The sequence below is a fragment of the Dermacentor silvarum genome, chromosome 5, assembly GCF_013339745.2.
Source record: "Dermacentor silvarum isolate Dsil-2018 chromosome 5, BIME_Dsil_1.4, whole genome shotgun sequence".
Classification (NCBI taxonomy): Eukaryota; Metazoa; Arthropoda; class Arachnida; order Ixodida; family Ixodidae; genus Dermacentor; species Dermacentor silvarum.
In genome coordinates, this window is record NC_051158.1 from 50,604,430 (window position 1) to 50,620,557 (window position 16,128).

The following is a 16,128-nucleotide window of genomic DNA, read 5'->3' on the forward strand; positions in this document are numbered from 1 at the left end:
ACTCCCTTCCACTTATTGATGCGCAGAGCACAACCTGCTAATGTATAACAACGGTCAGTTCATGCCGGAACTGGGGTGTTCGAGCCTTTAGGTATTATGAATGCTTAAAATTTTGCTATGTGAGAAATGAAATTAATTATATTGAATGGCTTTACGTGCCAAACCACGATCTGATTATGGGGCACGCAGTAGTGGGGGACTCGGGAATCATTTGGACCACCTGGATGTTCTTTAACGTGCACCTAAATTTAAGTACACGGGCGTCTTTCTCGAATTTCGCCCCCATCGAAATGCGGCGGCCGCCATGGTCAGGATTTGATCCCGGGAACTCGTGCTTAGAAGCCCAACACCATAGCCACTAAGTAACCACGGTGAGTTTTGTAAGAAATAGAACCTACACCTCGACTAGTCAGGTGGTATCAGCAATAGCTAGATCTGAGCTAACCAGGGGGCTAGCAGATGGCAGCACCGGACCAAATTTATCGAGCAAGGGCGTGCACAAGAACAATGATTAAAGCGAATCAGTTACACACAAATGAGCAACGTGTGGGAAGTTTGATGAAGAAATTTAGCGAAGAAAAACTTTCCCCCTAGAAATACTGCTTTGTTACAAAGTTCCGAGAAGGAATGCGAATCGCTCGAAACGGTGACCTACCTCCGGACACAGCTTCCTGGCGACACGTTCTCTCAACTATCGCAGCGTGCGAGCAAAAAGACAGTGGGTGGTGAATAGAGGAACAGATTTTTTTTTACAGCGAAAAACAATGTTCAACACTCCTGAGCACAGTTGTAAAGTTCAAAACAACAGTTCTTCAACAAGTTACACCAGCAGAGCCAATCTCAAGTAAGAGGTGATTGTTCGATTTCAGAAGTGCCAGCTTTGTACACACATCAGCCCTGTTGTTATGCACCAACAAGCAACGGAAAGATTGCGTATCTCACGAAACACAGCACTTTGACAACTTCTCTGCAAGCTGCATTAAGCACCGTACAAGCTATAAGCAGGGTCCTTCAAACCGCTCAATTCCCAATTTTCTGCCCCCTAAACTAAATTTATAAAAATCAAGATAAACCCGGTTTCTCCCCGAAGTTTGCCCTTTCTTAAAAGTTTATAATAAATACAGGTGTTACAAAACTAATGAATGCGGGTCTTTGTCAAGCAAGTGGTAAAAATAATCATAATGATAATATTCTTAATATTATGTGAATGTGTTATATGCCTCGTTTTTTTTTCTTAACACTCAGCTAAGGCCGGCCGTATAAAAATATATCATATTCGGTGCCTTGCTTTCTTGAGTGAACGAAAGAATGTTTTTCTTTTGTTTTAGTAGCATCGTTTAAATTAATACAGCAATGGCGCACTGCGTCACATTTCTCGCCCGTCGTACACGTGTAAACCGCGCTAGTGCGCTAGGAATTGAATGAACGCAGCTGCGACGTTGATTTGCATTGATAACGGGAGTTGCGACGTTGAGAAGATGTTTAGCCAACGACGTTGCTTTCAAAGAAGGGCGGCTTATATGTGAAGTTGGTATTCCAATGATATTTTGGGGGGGAACAGTGGATATTGGAAACGAGTAAAACATTACCACGACAGTCAAGGACGAAAGGCCCGGCAGGCCTAGGATCGACGCAGAAATGCTCCCAATGCATGCGATAAAGCACTTCAACAAGGGCTTGTAAGATAAGGAAAAAAGCGTCACAACTCATGCGAACATGTCCGGCCATGTGCAATACTTTTCGTGCTACTTTGTTAAAGAGGTACAGAGAACAAAGTAAGGAAGAGATAGCCGAACCCTTCTATATATTTGTAGTTTTTGCTAATTTTATTACATTTAATTATATCAATAACGCCTGAAATGAGGACTTTTGGAGATGAGTTCGTAACGTTATACGCGAGCAGCTCTCTTTTTTTCATCATACGCTCCTGTGAGTGATTTCGCTCGTTTAAATAAAGAGATTATGTCCAAAAGGAGACCATTGTTTTTGGTAATAATTGTAAATGTTGCCAGCAAAATACCGAACTTTGGGCTGCCTGTAAACAAGACCCCCGATTTCTCTCCGGTTATAGTTTTTATTTTTTAAATAACACCCTGTGTTTACTCCCCGAAATTCAAAATATTTAACCCCCCCCCCCCCCCCAGAAAAAAGAAAACAACAAAGGACCGTAGCCATAGGTGTAAAGTATTTTCTGTGGTCTACGTTGCCGATTCTACCCAATATAGTTACATAACATTATTCAACCATGAACGTAGTCTACAGTGATTCAGCTGTTAATGCCCCGAAAAATGTCCGTAGCAGTAAAAACATGCTGTTGCATATCGTCTAGATAAGTGCTAAAATCAAATGTGAACTTGCATTTTGGCTCGGTACCCTGTTACACCCCTATCAGAAAGACAATACAAGAATACAAAGAAAGTAATTGTACAGTGCGAGACCCTCTTGAGCACCTTTCACATACACGTACTATCAGTTTTTTGTAGAAAATTGTCACTCTTGCATATCCGCAATTTTTTTAAGTATTATCTAGTGCAAGGATTTTTATATCTCTCTTTAGTTTTCCTGACATTACATTGTCAAAATGAAAACACTGTAGCCGTGAAAAGCAGTAGCCATTGTCGGCATGCAGCGAGACAGACTCGTTTATTTATTTTCCTCTTAAGAAAACCAACGAGGCTAAGTGCAAGCACGTACCAATTTCTCCAGCTGCTTGTAGACAACTCCTGTGTAGTTGACACCCACATACCTGAAAACAAAAATTATCGCTTTGAACTTTATTGTTTGACAGTGAAAAGCGCGTCACCTATATCGGTAGCTGTGACACTAACAAGACCTGTCTGAGCAAGAATTGATACAAGATTATCTCAACGTGAGTCCGGGTTCGAAGAACAAACAGCTCTGCAGCTTAAAGCAGCCTTTCTGATATGGATAGCAATGAGAGAGGAAACAAGTGACTGAAAACAGATACTGGGAGACGCAATGCACCAATGCTTTGCAAAAGTACTCATCTTTTAAGGATACTTACAAATCCGTTGTGTACCAATTGGGGGCTGCACAAGCATCTGGCAACAAAACAAATCTTCAAGCAAATAGACCATATCCAGTTCTACTGCACCCCCTCCCCCCTCCCCCATCAGTAAAAACATAACAGGATTGACAAAATGAGAGGAGAAAGGGAGAAATGGGGTAGGCAGGGTTGTTAACCAGAAAAGCGTGTCATTGGCAGCACTGTGTGGTAAGAAGGAAAAGGGGGAATAAAGGAATGAGATAGAGACAGAGAGAAACAGCAATGGCGCGGTAAATGCGTGAAAGCGCGCGTACGGCACCGCGCCGTGAAAGATGTTCGCACAGACCAGTCGCCCTGAATAAGCACAAAAGTACATTCACTGCCCTGCGGGATGACGAGCGATAGGGACGGTTGTCCATGTAGCGCTTTCACGGACAGCGGCCCATCGTACACCAGGTGCAACGTGTCGGCGAACGACTGCCTTTGAAAAGCAAATCAAGGACAGTGGCGCTATAAATAATCGGTGTCATCTTCGTAGCCACACACATTACGTAGCAGCACTGTCTGTCATAAAGATTAGTGTTGTGTAAGACTTCGTGAAGGCAACTTCTAACCGCTGCGGAAAGAGACACGATGCCTCCCATCGGTTCAGTATTGCGGCGACGGTGTTTAGTTTGTGCAGTCTGGTGCGCCTTAAAAAACTACTGCAACAGGTTACTAACACAGCAAGAGGTGGCACCCCTTTCATGGCACCCCAATTTACTACCGGTAAACTCATCTTTCTTTTCGTATTACGTCGAAGAATAACCTAACTTCTGGCCTACTTCTCTGGAGTCCATGGCCTATATGCATGTTGTAAGTCATTGTAATGCAGCAAATTACAAAATCAAACACTTCGATTCGCTAAGATAACAGAGCACGGTAAGCAGAAGTTTTGGAAGCAGCTGAACCCTTACGTCTCAAACACTGGGTTGTAGTACTTGATGCCCTTGTGCAGGTCAGCGTTGAGAGCGTTGGTCAGTTCGGTTAGACTGGCCAGTACCGTCTGCTCCGTCTGCAAAGTGACATATCCAACATAGGACACTGACGACAGCAGCGCGTCAAGAAATACGACATGCATTTCCCTGCTTCTGTGCTGCACACTAGATCCACCGTTTGTGAACCATACACGCCCTGGTTGTCATGTATTTATTTAAGCGTCATTTTCTCAATAAATTTAAACAGTCTACAAAAGCATTATCGACATTTTGATGTAATGTCAGTGCAATCTACATCACTGTTCTACATACACTCAATTTTTTGTGAGGTATCTGGTGTAGAATCTCTGATGAGGTTTACTTTGCTTCCGCACTCACACCTACATTGTGAACCACTTAATAGAATGTATTTATCTTGCCCCTTGCTTTTACACTATAACAGCAATGCAGCAGTACACTCTACGTTGACATAAATGCTCTGTCACGGTCAATCGATCAAAACACACAAGGTTCGCGTTTTGGTCGAGCGGCCACGGCACTGTAAACACCCCCAGCGCAACCGTGCCTACTAAATCACCGTTCCTGACGCCATACCATGTCATCCGGCTGAAAAGATATCACTAAACATGTGGCTTTCGACACCTGTGTGTTGTATAACAGTACCACGTTATCTCGATGTTGTTCTTGGCGGCGTTTTGCCATCAATCTTCTCACTTTGTGCCTACTGAAACTAAAAACGCAGGCACTTCGACTGATAATTGTGCTGAGCGGAAAAATTGTCGTGAAAAAAGAAAACTGGCGGACAGGACAGACGCTCACTAGCAATCCGCAATTGCTAGTGAGCATCTGTCCTGTTCACCTGACCTCTCTTTTCCCGAAGATTTTTTTTCCGCTCAGCACAAAGATCAATATGCAGCACCAAGTAGTCTAATAGTCTACAGTCCTAAACTTAGACTGACATTGTAAGTTGCCATTCAAAGAAGCGTGCGCTGAGTTCTAGCCGTTGTGACTATTGTGACATCATTTTACATACACATTACAACATCGTAGTAAACTGTCAGCACGCAAACAGGTTCAATTTGGTAATGTTAGAGAGCCGCACGTCGATTCACTCACCAGAACCAAGGGCTGATGAAGGGCGTGGGTGCACCGAAACCAGTCCGCACAGCCTTTCTGCGAGACCGGAAGAATACCGACGGCGCAAACTTAAAGTTGACTCTTGCTTTCGTTCCAACTAAGGTTATCTAGCTCATTTTACTGATTGATAGAACCACTTTTCCGAATGAGCGAATACATCTGCTTGTCCCCCTCCCAAATACACGCACTGATGTTTTCTCCTCGCAACTGTGTTCCATTTTCGCGTTAGTTTAAAGATTTCTCACCTTGTCCTATTTTGTCGGGTTGCTTACACACGCCTACCTAAAATTATTAAATTCAAGACGAGAATTTCACGACTGTATATGATACAAGACGCCGTCATGGAGCGCTCCAGAATGATGTCAACCACATGAACATCTTTTAAAACATTCTAACCGCTAAAACTCTTTACGCGAGTGAGGCTAAATGGTAAGCCTCCCTGCTCCTCCGCTACAATGCACGAGAATATTTGCGATTCGCCCTTATGTGAACACCCGTTAGTTCGTTATCACGCTTCGCAAGCGTTTTTGCGCAACGGCTGCAGCTACCCCGATGAGAAATCAAAGCCTAGACCTCGCGCTCTGCAGCAGAGCGCCTACGTCAAGTTCTTAAAATTATTGAAGGCTTTGTTTATTACTGCCTGTTATGGGAACAAAACCTGGTGACGTCGACTGCGGCTTTAGTACGCACGTACAGCGAACCTAAAACAAAACACTTGTATAATAAGGAAATACACTTTACTACATGGCTTCAGGATGAGACATTAATACGGAGCTGTTAGTGAACAGATTAGTATATGAACAGCTTATCAGCAATGACAGCCGCTTCAAGTATTACAACCCAAGGACTACGATTATTGTATCTCCTCCAAACCATTTCGAAAGAGTTCTGTAGGGTTTAAAAAAAGACCCCGTATAGTGTGCTTCCACAATACAATTCCGCTTGCATGAAGAAAGCAGCAAGTGCAGTCTTCTTCTGAAACTGTGGATCCAAGACTGCACATTTCAAGAGAACGCATGTCATTGTACTAGTAGTCATTAACGCGCAGCTTCCTACCTTCAGCGTGTTGGTGATCTCAACGCTGAGCTGGTTTCTAAAAGGACAGCACCACTGGAACGCTTTCATCCGGTAGATGAGTGCCAGGCACCTGCGGGAAGATACAGAGTCAGAAGTTATACATGCAACATCACAATTAAAGTACGACGTCACAGCTGCTTAATCTCAAAACAATTGCCTGCACAAAAAAAAAAACAGGAAGTAGTTCCTCAACGCCAGATGATTGGCGCGCGTACATTATTTTGTTTTCTGATGAGGACCGTTTTCCACCGGAACGTCGCTGTTATTAGTATGTCGCTTGGCGTACAAGACGCGAATATTTTACACGAAAATTTTTTTAGCGTTGCTGCTACTGGAGTGAAAGAGTCTTGTCTAATCAGATTGCGCGCGCACGATGCGAATGCCGTTGCGCCGGCGCGATCAAAATATTACAAGATCTGTGAGTGCGTGCCAAAGTGCATTCTTGGGTCCTCTGACGATGCAAGCGCCTGGAATCATCACGATTCCGACAGCAGGCTGGCAGGAAGGGGATGTATTGGCAGGCACACGTGCAGGAAGGTACGCGCATGCGTAATGCGATGTCCCGACACCAGGCGCTTGCTTCGTCAGAGCACGCAAGAATACAGTTTGGAACGTGTTCGCAGATCTCGTAATATTTTGTCTCTGCATGTACATTCTCAACTGTAATCGAGCTTGAGTGCTTATTCAGGAATGCACAGCGATTCGTGTAGAAGATGTAGAAAAGCGCACGCGCTTTACGCCTTCAGCAGCTTAAACGATCCTCGCCATTGTACTCGCAGCTATCGTTGTGCTTTGAGTGTTACTCGTTTTCCTAGTCATAAGTTCGCCCGATAAAGAGTTAGATTCGTGACTATCAGTTGTGAGATGAACTGGTTCGTCGCCGTTTCTACAATGTGACAATAGAGCGTTTTTGGCTAGGGTGCTCAAGCATTTTGAGACAGAAACTGCCGTGCGCGAAAAAAAAAAACGCAAGGGGCATGCAATGCAGTTTGCATCTTCTCAAGGCTTCAGTGCCCTAACCTAAAGGTCTCCAATATCTCCAGACCAAGACACCGTAACTATGTCTCACAACATGCGGCCCGTAGATCCTATTTTAACACGATCTTTCTACATGATAAGGAAGAGGCCACGACTGATAATCGCCGTGGCGATTGCCTAGTCATCACGCCGCCGTCGCCGTCATCAGCGTTTTGCACCATGACTTTATCCCGTAAATACTTTGCACTTATCGAACAGAAGAGTCATCAATACGGGCTCTAGTATGTGACTTTTCAGCTACAGATGAGGACCTCGTCAGAATTCGGCGATCCCAGACGATTTGCTTTACAGCAACTGACACAGCAGAACGCTTCTTCATTCGAGTGTAGTCGCAGCAACAGATTTCGGCGTTATCCGAACTTTTAGCACACACGGTACATGCCACCCAAGGAAACAAAATTCGGCGCACACTCATAGAGGACCTTTTCCAACTGGCAACACCCTATCTTTTTCATCGCTTACGGCAGACGGCACAATTTGCCTCTTCGGCTAGCTTACTCTAGAGGGCGGATATTACTTACAGATCATGCTACGAATCATAGTACGTTTTTGTCTCATTACCATAATTATAAATATTTTCAATTTAGATAGTCCTTCCAGTGCGTAAATATTCATGGGGACAATTGAAGACTACCAGCTTTGCTGTGTACGCCTCCTTTTCTACTCCGATACGCCCAAGTTGTCGGCTGGATCCTACGCGGCCTTAGTTCAACACAAAAGTTACTGGTTGATTTGTTTTAAATTTTTCATTATACGTAATACATTCCCAGGGAAGCGCTTGCATAAGGCCTTCAATAAAGCAGCACGTTTTTGCTGAGAATTCTTCGTGAACTTATGGGAATTGCGTACTAATCGAGTGTGATTGCTTCGGGATTTGCACGGAAAACACGGAGACAAATTAGACTGCGCTGGTGGCAGGTCATTCGTGGTATTCGTGCGTTTACAAGCAAAGAAGAAGACAGACGACCGCATCGTTCACTCTATCTGTTTTTCGTCTTGCGGACGAACAAAGAGTTCAATTCGACACACTATAGGAAACCCTATTGAAGAGTTTCTAATTGCTGAATTGAACAAAGTCTGTTCCAACAGAAGCGACCGCGTATGTCGACCAATATATCCGCCTGTTTTCAGAATGCTTTTTTGGGGCTTTTGTAAAGCTTTCGTAATGAATTACGCATAATTATCGCGGGAATTCTATAGACAAGAACATGAAATATTGCACTACGTACGGATCACGTCAGTCGGGATATCGACGCGTAGACAGACAATTAAATTGACCGACGTAGTCGGATGAATCATTGTTGAAAAATATTCAGTCATCAGTAGAATCTCTTCCTACTGAAGCGTGCGCGTACGCGGTCCAATAAATCAGCCTGTTTCGGAAGCTTTTTCCCGGAATTTGTACGCCATTTCATGCAAACCTAACCTAACCTAAGTTCTGCAGAAATTTTACAGGCGACCTGAGGAAATGCTGCGCTGCGTACACAGTGCGTCGTTCGGGATATCGGCGGGTAGGGAGACAAATAAACAGGCCGATACACTCGGATCAATCATTCGATCAGTTTTCCGAATTCTCTGACGAGTTCATTTCACGACAGTGCCCTCACTTGAGCAGGTGAACCAGCTTGTGTTCGGCTTCCACGTGCGTCAAAGGGAAGAGGTCCCGGTGCTTCTGGAGCAGCTCGAGGCAATAGTCGATGAACACGTTGAAGGACTCGGCGAGGCAGGCCTCCTACGCGATGTCGGGAAGGAGGAAGGAGATACGGCAATCCCGTGAGAAAAGGCAAACCACCCAGCAAGGAAAGCTCGCTCTATACTCCCGCGTCTTGGTCAACTCTTGATTAATGGAACGCGAGCGAGAAACGGGCGCGACAAAAGGTATTCGCCACTCGGTCATTTGTCCTCGGACCACTCACGGACGGTTTTGTTTATAGAAGGAGGCGTATAGTAGTTGTGCTCTTTCGTAAGGCCTCAGGCCTACCGTGTTTATTTTTTCTGCTGTGTGCTACTCATCCAGTAAGAATCTCACTATAAATTCTGTGCTGTCACAAGGGGTGCCAACACAAATCTTAAATAAAAATTTGGAACACGCTTAAGCTTCGCCTTTAAGAATAGAACGCGATAGCATTCAAAGGTCTCTGGCTGCTTATCAGGCTACCCGGCAACTGAATTATGTTTTCTCGTATATTCAAATTACAATCCGACGTTATCACGTCTGTAAGTTGTGGATAAGTCATACTTTACGATTTTTCTGGCAAGATTTTACTTCGCGAAATTCAATTTTGTTCATTAACGCTTTGCGCCACGCGGAGGGCCTGCGCGGTCGGGGTGGTTCGGGATGATAACTTCCACCAACGACGCCGGCGCGCCCACGCCCACGCCGGATTTTCTGTGACATGGGGCCCTTAACGCTACCGCGTTAATATGTTGACGCCTTACGAGCGCCTGCAGAAGTTATATGAGCAGACATTTTTCTCTGCACACTTGGTAACAAAGTTTTCTTTTTCAATTACAATATTTCACGGTTTATTGGAGTATCAATACATTTTGTAGTTCAGTAGTGGTTTGTTGATTAGTTCGAGTCAGTTCATGCTAAACATTCACGAATGTCTTTCAAACGTATTAGAAGAGATAGCTCAAGAAGATATCACATGTGATAACACAGGCATTATCATCAAGTTCTTGATAATAGCAAGGACAAAAGAAAAACCGGTAGCGACAGAATGCCGACGTATTACAGTGTGTCGACGATTACGCATCAAAGCTGAAGAGAAATGAGCAGAAAGAAATTGAACAAACACCTAAGCTCGAAACTAGAGCGAAGAAACGGCCTGAGTGCCGGCAGACATTTGCACAACAGAGGCACACAATGCCAGCGAGGTAAAAGGTTCGCGAATAGATGCTTAGACGCGGGACATTGGACTTATCAGTGCACAGACAGAAGAGAATAAGTTTCTTGAAACACACAAGAGGCAGGGATAATGCGAGTATCAGGTAATGCGAATGTCAGGATGTTCAGACGCTTACGCTTATAAGACCTAAGTCCGTTGTCTTGGCAGGCCTCGCTCATAGCCAAAGAGAGTACATTCGGTTTCCTACGAAATGCATCCAGTGCGATTGGGCTACATAAACATGAGGCATCACTTCTCTGCAGAAAGATTTTCCCGTGCGAGCCGCAGCAGGATAATCCCCGATTTACGTACGTATTTTACACAAACGTTTCGCCATACTAGGCATCAACGGCAGGCGGAACCTTGGTCGTTGCCACTAAACTGGAATTTCAGAAAGTTCATTCTGTTTTTCTGTCAGCACTGCCCATGTTTCGCAGGAACAAAAGAGCTTATTTCTAACAGTTTTGTCGCAAAATGCGAAAAGCATGTAGTGCATGCCTTCTAATCAAGGCTTTGTGGCTTTGATTTAGATGTCAGGCGCATTTTGTCTGCCTGGATACTTCCACACTGTAATATGGACCCAATCCCAAGAAATACTACTTGAATGCTAAAAGCAACCGCCATGGCACAGCGAGATTCTTTCATAGCACATTTCGAATATGGAAACGTGTTTACTACCTGTCACAACCTTGTACAAACTTTGCAAGACGCCTATTGTAAAACTTCATTTCAGGTAACCTGGGCCCTAATCGTAAACAGGTGGTGTCACGTAAAGTTTTACTCTTAAGCTCAATGGTCCCCGTTTCTCTATTAACTTTCAAACGCAACATATTACAACACGTCGAGAACACAAAACTCGCCGTGTGATAGTTTCTAGGTCCGAAAAATTCAGTGTTCTAGAACGTGCCGAACATACTAAAAGGTTGAAGAGGGCCCTCACTTCTTGACGCAACAAGCGTCTTTGCTGGCCTTCCGGTCCGTACTGGCTTGCCGAGGACTCCTGGCGAGAACAGGCGAGGTCATTCGGGTGATAACATCCGACAGATGCGTTACGAAGCCGCGCCACAAAGCCCGGAGTGCTTTCCCATAAAGCTTTGCGACGCAAGCTGACCTTCTCCCAGTGCGGTTATTGCGTTCTCCCATTCAACGACAACGCGTGTTAGCGAGCTCGGCGGGCGGAAGCACAAAGTATTGAAAAAGGTGTGAGTATGGCGTCAATGTGACAGTGAGGAGCATGCTGAAGGCGTTCAAAAGGTTCCGCGTCAGATGAGGGAAGAGAAGAGATCAGCATTGAAAGAAATTTGTAAGCGGCGATACATTCTTTGGGAAAATGCTTGTGAGTGCTCAAAGATCACAAAAGGCGACAGACAAGGCGGCAGCCATCAGCCGCAGAAAAAAGAGGGAGTTCAGACGAGAGTCAATGAGCTTTGAGAGGAGCGCGCGCTGTTCCTTATAGGCTCACTTCTTTCTTCGACACCCTGGGGCTAGTGTCTTCCTTGACCTCAGCCTGAATGACAAGCCTTTCACGTATGCCCATGCTTTGGTCCTAGAACAAGAAAAACAAAAAGTACTGAAACGATACATACAAAAGAGAGACAATGTCGGGCACAGGCACTGTAGTAAGGACTTCGCGCGTGTAGGACAAACTTGATGATGAAGAAGCCCAGTCTGCGCAGATGGTAGAGAAGAAAAGCGGCCAAAGAAGTCGAGGACATCCAGGAGTCTTGTACTTCTCACTTCATTCTTCCACGCTCACCGTGCAACATAAAGATTCCTAATGCATATCTTCGAGGTTTTCTGCAAACTCACGGCCATTGGACGTTGAGAACATACACATCCTGTGTGCCAGCTTCTCTCAAAGCGAAGTCAGATGTGCGATAGTAAAAGGCAACAGATGCAGAAATGGGCGTTGTCGATCGTCGCATAATCAAGAAGGATACATGAGCACTTCGACTCGAAGACGCGTCTTGCATCTTCCTTTCTTTTTCCAACGCTGACGACCAATCGTGATCGCATGGAATACGACTGTCATCATTAGGGCATCATTGGTGTGGCTGAACAGAAGACGAATTCGTCTGCAATTCATTTAAGTATAAAATACATTTGGACACAAACTCTATTACACGTAAGGCAGACACACACATTCCTTTGCAAGGCTTCGCCGCTATACTGTTACTCGTTGCTGTGCCGACACTGAGGTGTGAAATATGTCTAGCTGTTCAAGTTATCTCCGTTTACGGGCCACATATAAGTACATGAAAAAACGGTTAAACAAGGGTAATGATAATAAAGGCAAGAATGGCAGGACGCCGGGTTGAGTGAATAACTCCTACCTACGCAGGAGTCTTCCATGTAGTAATATGAATGGAAGGCCTAAAAACAGCTTACAGCTATTAAATTCTAGTTTTTTTGTCACAACAGACTTATCGCAGAAGAATGTGGCTCACTTGAAGACGCCCACGGTTCCTCTACACGTTTTTCTTCTGACGAAGTCAAAGTGAAGTATTTTCCGTCTAAGCTCGCAGAGATAACCGTTGCGAAAGCAAGCAGAGGCATTCAGTGTACGCCTGCTGAATTTCAACAGCCTTTGTCTATAAGCCAATGCCACAAACTTCAAGCATCTCGTGTAATGCACACCTCTCAAGCGTCCATGAGCATGAGTTCTCGCTCTTCGTCGACTCGGGGCATTTTGTTCTTCCCGCTGGAACACACAGACGACAGCTGCCGTTTGCGTTTCTTCCAGAAGCTCATGAACTTTTGTTCAATGCTCGGACGTCGATGCTGCTTCCGGTCCATCGCTTGCTCGAGATGGAAGTCGACGCTGATCTCTGTCACGTGGGCATCGTCGTAGCAAACTTCGTCGTCCACGTGTCCTCGTGGCACCGTGCGTGCTCGATTGCCGGCAACGACAGCTGCGTCCGATAGAGTTATCAAGAGCACACTCATTTCATGGACAACTCTTCGGTCTGCCCCCTTGCCAGTATGAATTCGTATCATCCGGAAAAATCGTCCAACAAACCACGATGAGGCTTCGGCGGGGGCTAGGTGGTAGGATGTAGTTTTCTTTACTGCGCTATGCTGTTACGCATAGGACAACATAGAAGAAACTGACACACATCTGCGCCAACACTCCATTCATACCACATACCATTCACACCGCAACATACAACACTCCATTCACTGCCAGCAGCAACTTTTCTGTCACCCCGTTCCCATCTAATGACTCCTGTATGAATATCGACGGTGCGTGAAGTGTGCCTGACCAAGAATAAAGTTTAAAAAAAATACTGTCCCAAGTGAATGCTTCAGCAACTTCGATTACGTCCCCCTTCCAAACTTGATTCCGCGGACTATTGGCTTTTCCTGAAATTACACAGATGTCGACACATTGCATCAAATATTTTTTTTCATTTATTTATTTTATTGGTTTCACCTTGAGCCACCGTAGGCGCCGTAAATATGCAACAGCATCACACTATGCAAGTGAATAGCTGCGCTTCCGCGGAATTGTTGAAGCTCAGTGCAGTTGACCATGAGAAAGAACTAAAGACTCTGAAAGCGATGAAGACCTCGTGAATCCGTTCCTCGAATGACTGCGTGACTTGTTTTGTTCTGGCAGCCCGACGAGAGTGATTTTGACGGTTTTTAGTATTCACTCCTATATACTATTTATTACAGGACCCAGGCTTTTACTAGTTGACAATAAAACATTCTCCTCACGTCAAGCTTACTGTTCGCAGAAAAGCTAAAACACCTAATTTCTGTCAAACTTCATCCCTGCGGACTATACACCGGGTGCAAACTATAGTCCCAAAAATACGGTACATAAACAACAGGGCCCGCCACAAGGCGCGGTGTTTTTTGGAAAGGTAATCAAGGTGAAGCAAATGAAATCGTACCAACTAGCCCAAGAATCAGCCTTGTTGATATTAGCAGCTTTACGAAATCTTTTCTGGTCAGTAGGAGAGATTCGAAAGAGCAGAAGGTTATGAAGGCTTGAAGTAACGAAGTCTTCACGCCTTCTTAACATTGAGCTCTTTCGCATTTGTCTCATGTGAAATGCAAAAGCGGTCATGTACTTACATTTAGGTGCTACATTAAAAAAAAACTCCAACTGGTCAAAATTATACAAGGGGCCTCCACTATACGACGTGCCTGATAATCACATAGAGGGTGTGGCACGAAAAACTACAAATTTATTAAATTTTCGTTCGTCCTATTTGCGGGAGCTTTGCGGCCCTTCTGCTCTTCACTTACTGGAATACCGGGAACTGCAGAAGCGACAGAAGTTTCTGCGAACTTCACTAATTTCGGCCTTACCTCGTCCCTTGATAATGGCCGATCCGAGTCTTCCCAGGCGCGGTCCAGGTCGTCCAGCAGCTGCAGCAATAGCGCGTAGTCCAAGGATACGCCCATGTGCTTCCGAGAGTACATCACCCATCGGCTGCACAAGAAAAAACAAAAGTCATGATTGCGTCAATAACTTCGGCTCCGATACCCTTGAAGCCCAAGAAAACTTTACTGACCCTGATCCCTATTTATTGCAAATTCTTATAAGCAAGCCCTCACTCATGAGCTCGATATATCCATAGAGCGGCAAGAAATAAGGAAACCGCGGGGCTAGATTTTTTTTTTTTGTTACACAACCAGACGAGAGAGAGGTAAATTTATTGAGGAAACGCAGAGAGGTTTTCCTGAGGTATACAATGTCCTCTAGACTGCTACTCTACTCATAGGCAAGGCGAAGAGACAAGAGAGGTACACGAAGCAAACAGACAATGAAGCTACAGGAAGCCTAGAAAAAGTTAACTGCTGAGATGTAGAAATACCTGTGCAGTAGTAAATGTGACGCAAAATATATTCGGAAAATTATAAAGCAAGCGACAGAAACATGACTTGCCACTGGCAGGAGCCAAACCAACAACTTCCTCATTACGCTTGCGGTTCTCTATCCTTAAGCCGCAGCGGCCATTGCTCCGGTTAACTTTATTATGTATTTATGTATGTGTACATGAGTATATAGCCCTGGGAGTGCTAGCCAGTGTCACGTAGCACATCAACTTAGGAGCAGGAAACAGGCCAATAAACCATCGTATACTGCCTCGTGGCATCACTGTTCATTCAAATGACATGAGCGCATAGGAACAGCATCATTTCCGTGTATCTGGAGCAGGCGAGCATATCTCACGTTTTTCCGAGTAAAAAACTTTATTGTTTGCATAAACACATAAATAACGATAATCACGTCTACGCTCATCGTGTTCATTCTTTATTATGGATAAGATCGCAATCTCATAGCATAAGAAATGTGCATTGCAGGCGTTCTTTCATCACCGTGGTTTCACACAGAGTGGTTTTCCTTTTTTCTTAAAGAACTGGCGTGCACAGGAAGATGCTTAAAGCATTGCTATAGCATGCGGCTTACACCATGCTTCGAAGTAGAGCTAAAGTTTTTCGGTTACCTCTTTTGGCTTCGTTTTTTGAAAAATAGAACAGCAGGTGTCTACGAAGGTAGACTTGCCAAGCTTATATTATTTAAAAAGAAGAAGAGGCTATTTCATTGTTACTCGTCGTAACATACAAATACCAAACACGTAGAAATTAAAGAAGGCAAGCAATTGTGCTCTGAAATAGGGACACCACGTGTGTCATCATGCCATCCGTAGAGCTAGCTGAAGCGGCAATTTCTTGCGTAGAGAATATGCCGTTATGTCAGACAGGTGTTGTCTACTCGGCACGAGGTCGCTGGATCAGATCCGGGCCGCGGCAGCTGAATTTAGATGGAGGCGGACATGCAAAAATTCCCGTGTACCATGCATTGGGCGCACGTGCACGAATAAAATACATATGCATACGTGAAATTTATAATCATGAAAAAAAAGTTATACAACCAAATCCTGATAACAGGTGCGTGGCTCTCTGCCGACTGTGAAACACCCTAACTGTGCGCACAGCTTTCCGCGCATCCTAAATATGATAATTATTATTAATGTTTTTTTTT

The 16,128-nt window shown here is 44.6% G+C and overlaps 1 protein-coding gene across 1 annotated transcript in view; it reads right to left on the minus strand.

Moving 5' to 3' along the window:
* The window catches only part of LOC119454118 (BAI1-associated protein 3-like), a 375,555-nt gene that overhangs the window by 53,194 nt on the left and 306,233 nt on the right, over nt 1-16,128 (minus strand). The window contains exons 9-16 of the mRNA XM_049667930.1: nt 14,448-14,571; nt 11,590-11,673; nt 11,068-11,127; nt 8,844-8,968; nt 6,178-6,268; nt 5,101-5,157; nt 3,964-4,061; nt 2,695-2,746 (exon numbers count right to left, since the gene is read on the minus strand). Coding sequence (XP_049523887.1) covers nt 2,695-2,746; nt 3,964-4,061; nt 5,101-5,157; nt 6,178-6,268; nt 8,844-8,968; nt 11,068-11,127; nt 11,590-11,673; nt 14,448-14,571 — 691 coding nt within the window. The remainder of the gene's footprint in view (nt 1-2,694; nt 2,747-3,963; nt 4,062-5,100; nt 5,158-6,177; nt 6,269-8,843; nt 8,969-11,067; nt 11,128-11,589; nt 11,674-14,447; nt 14,572-16,128) is intronic.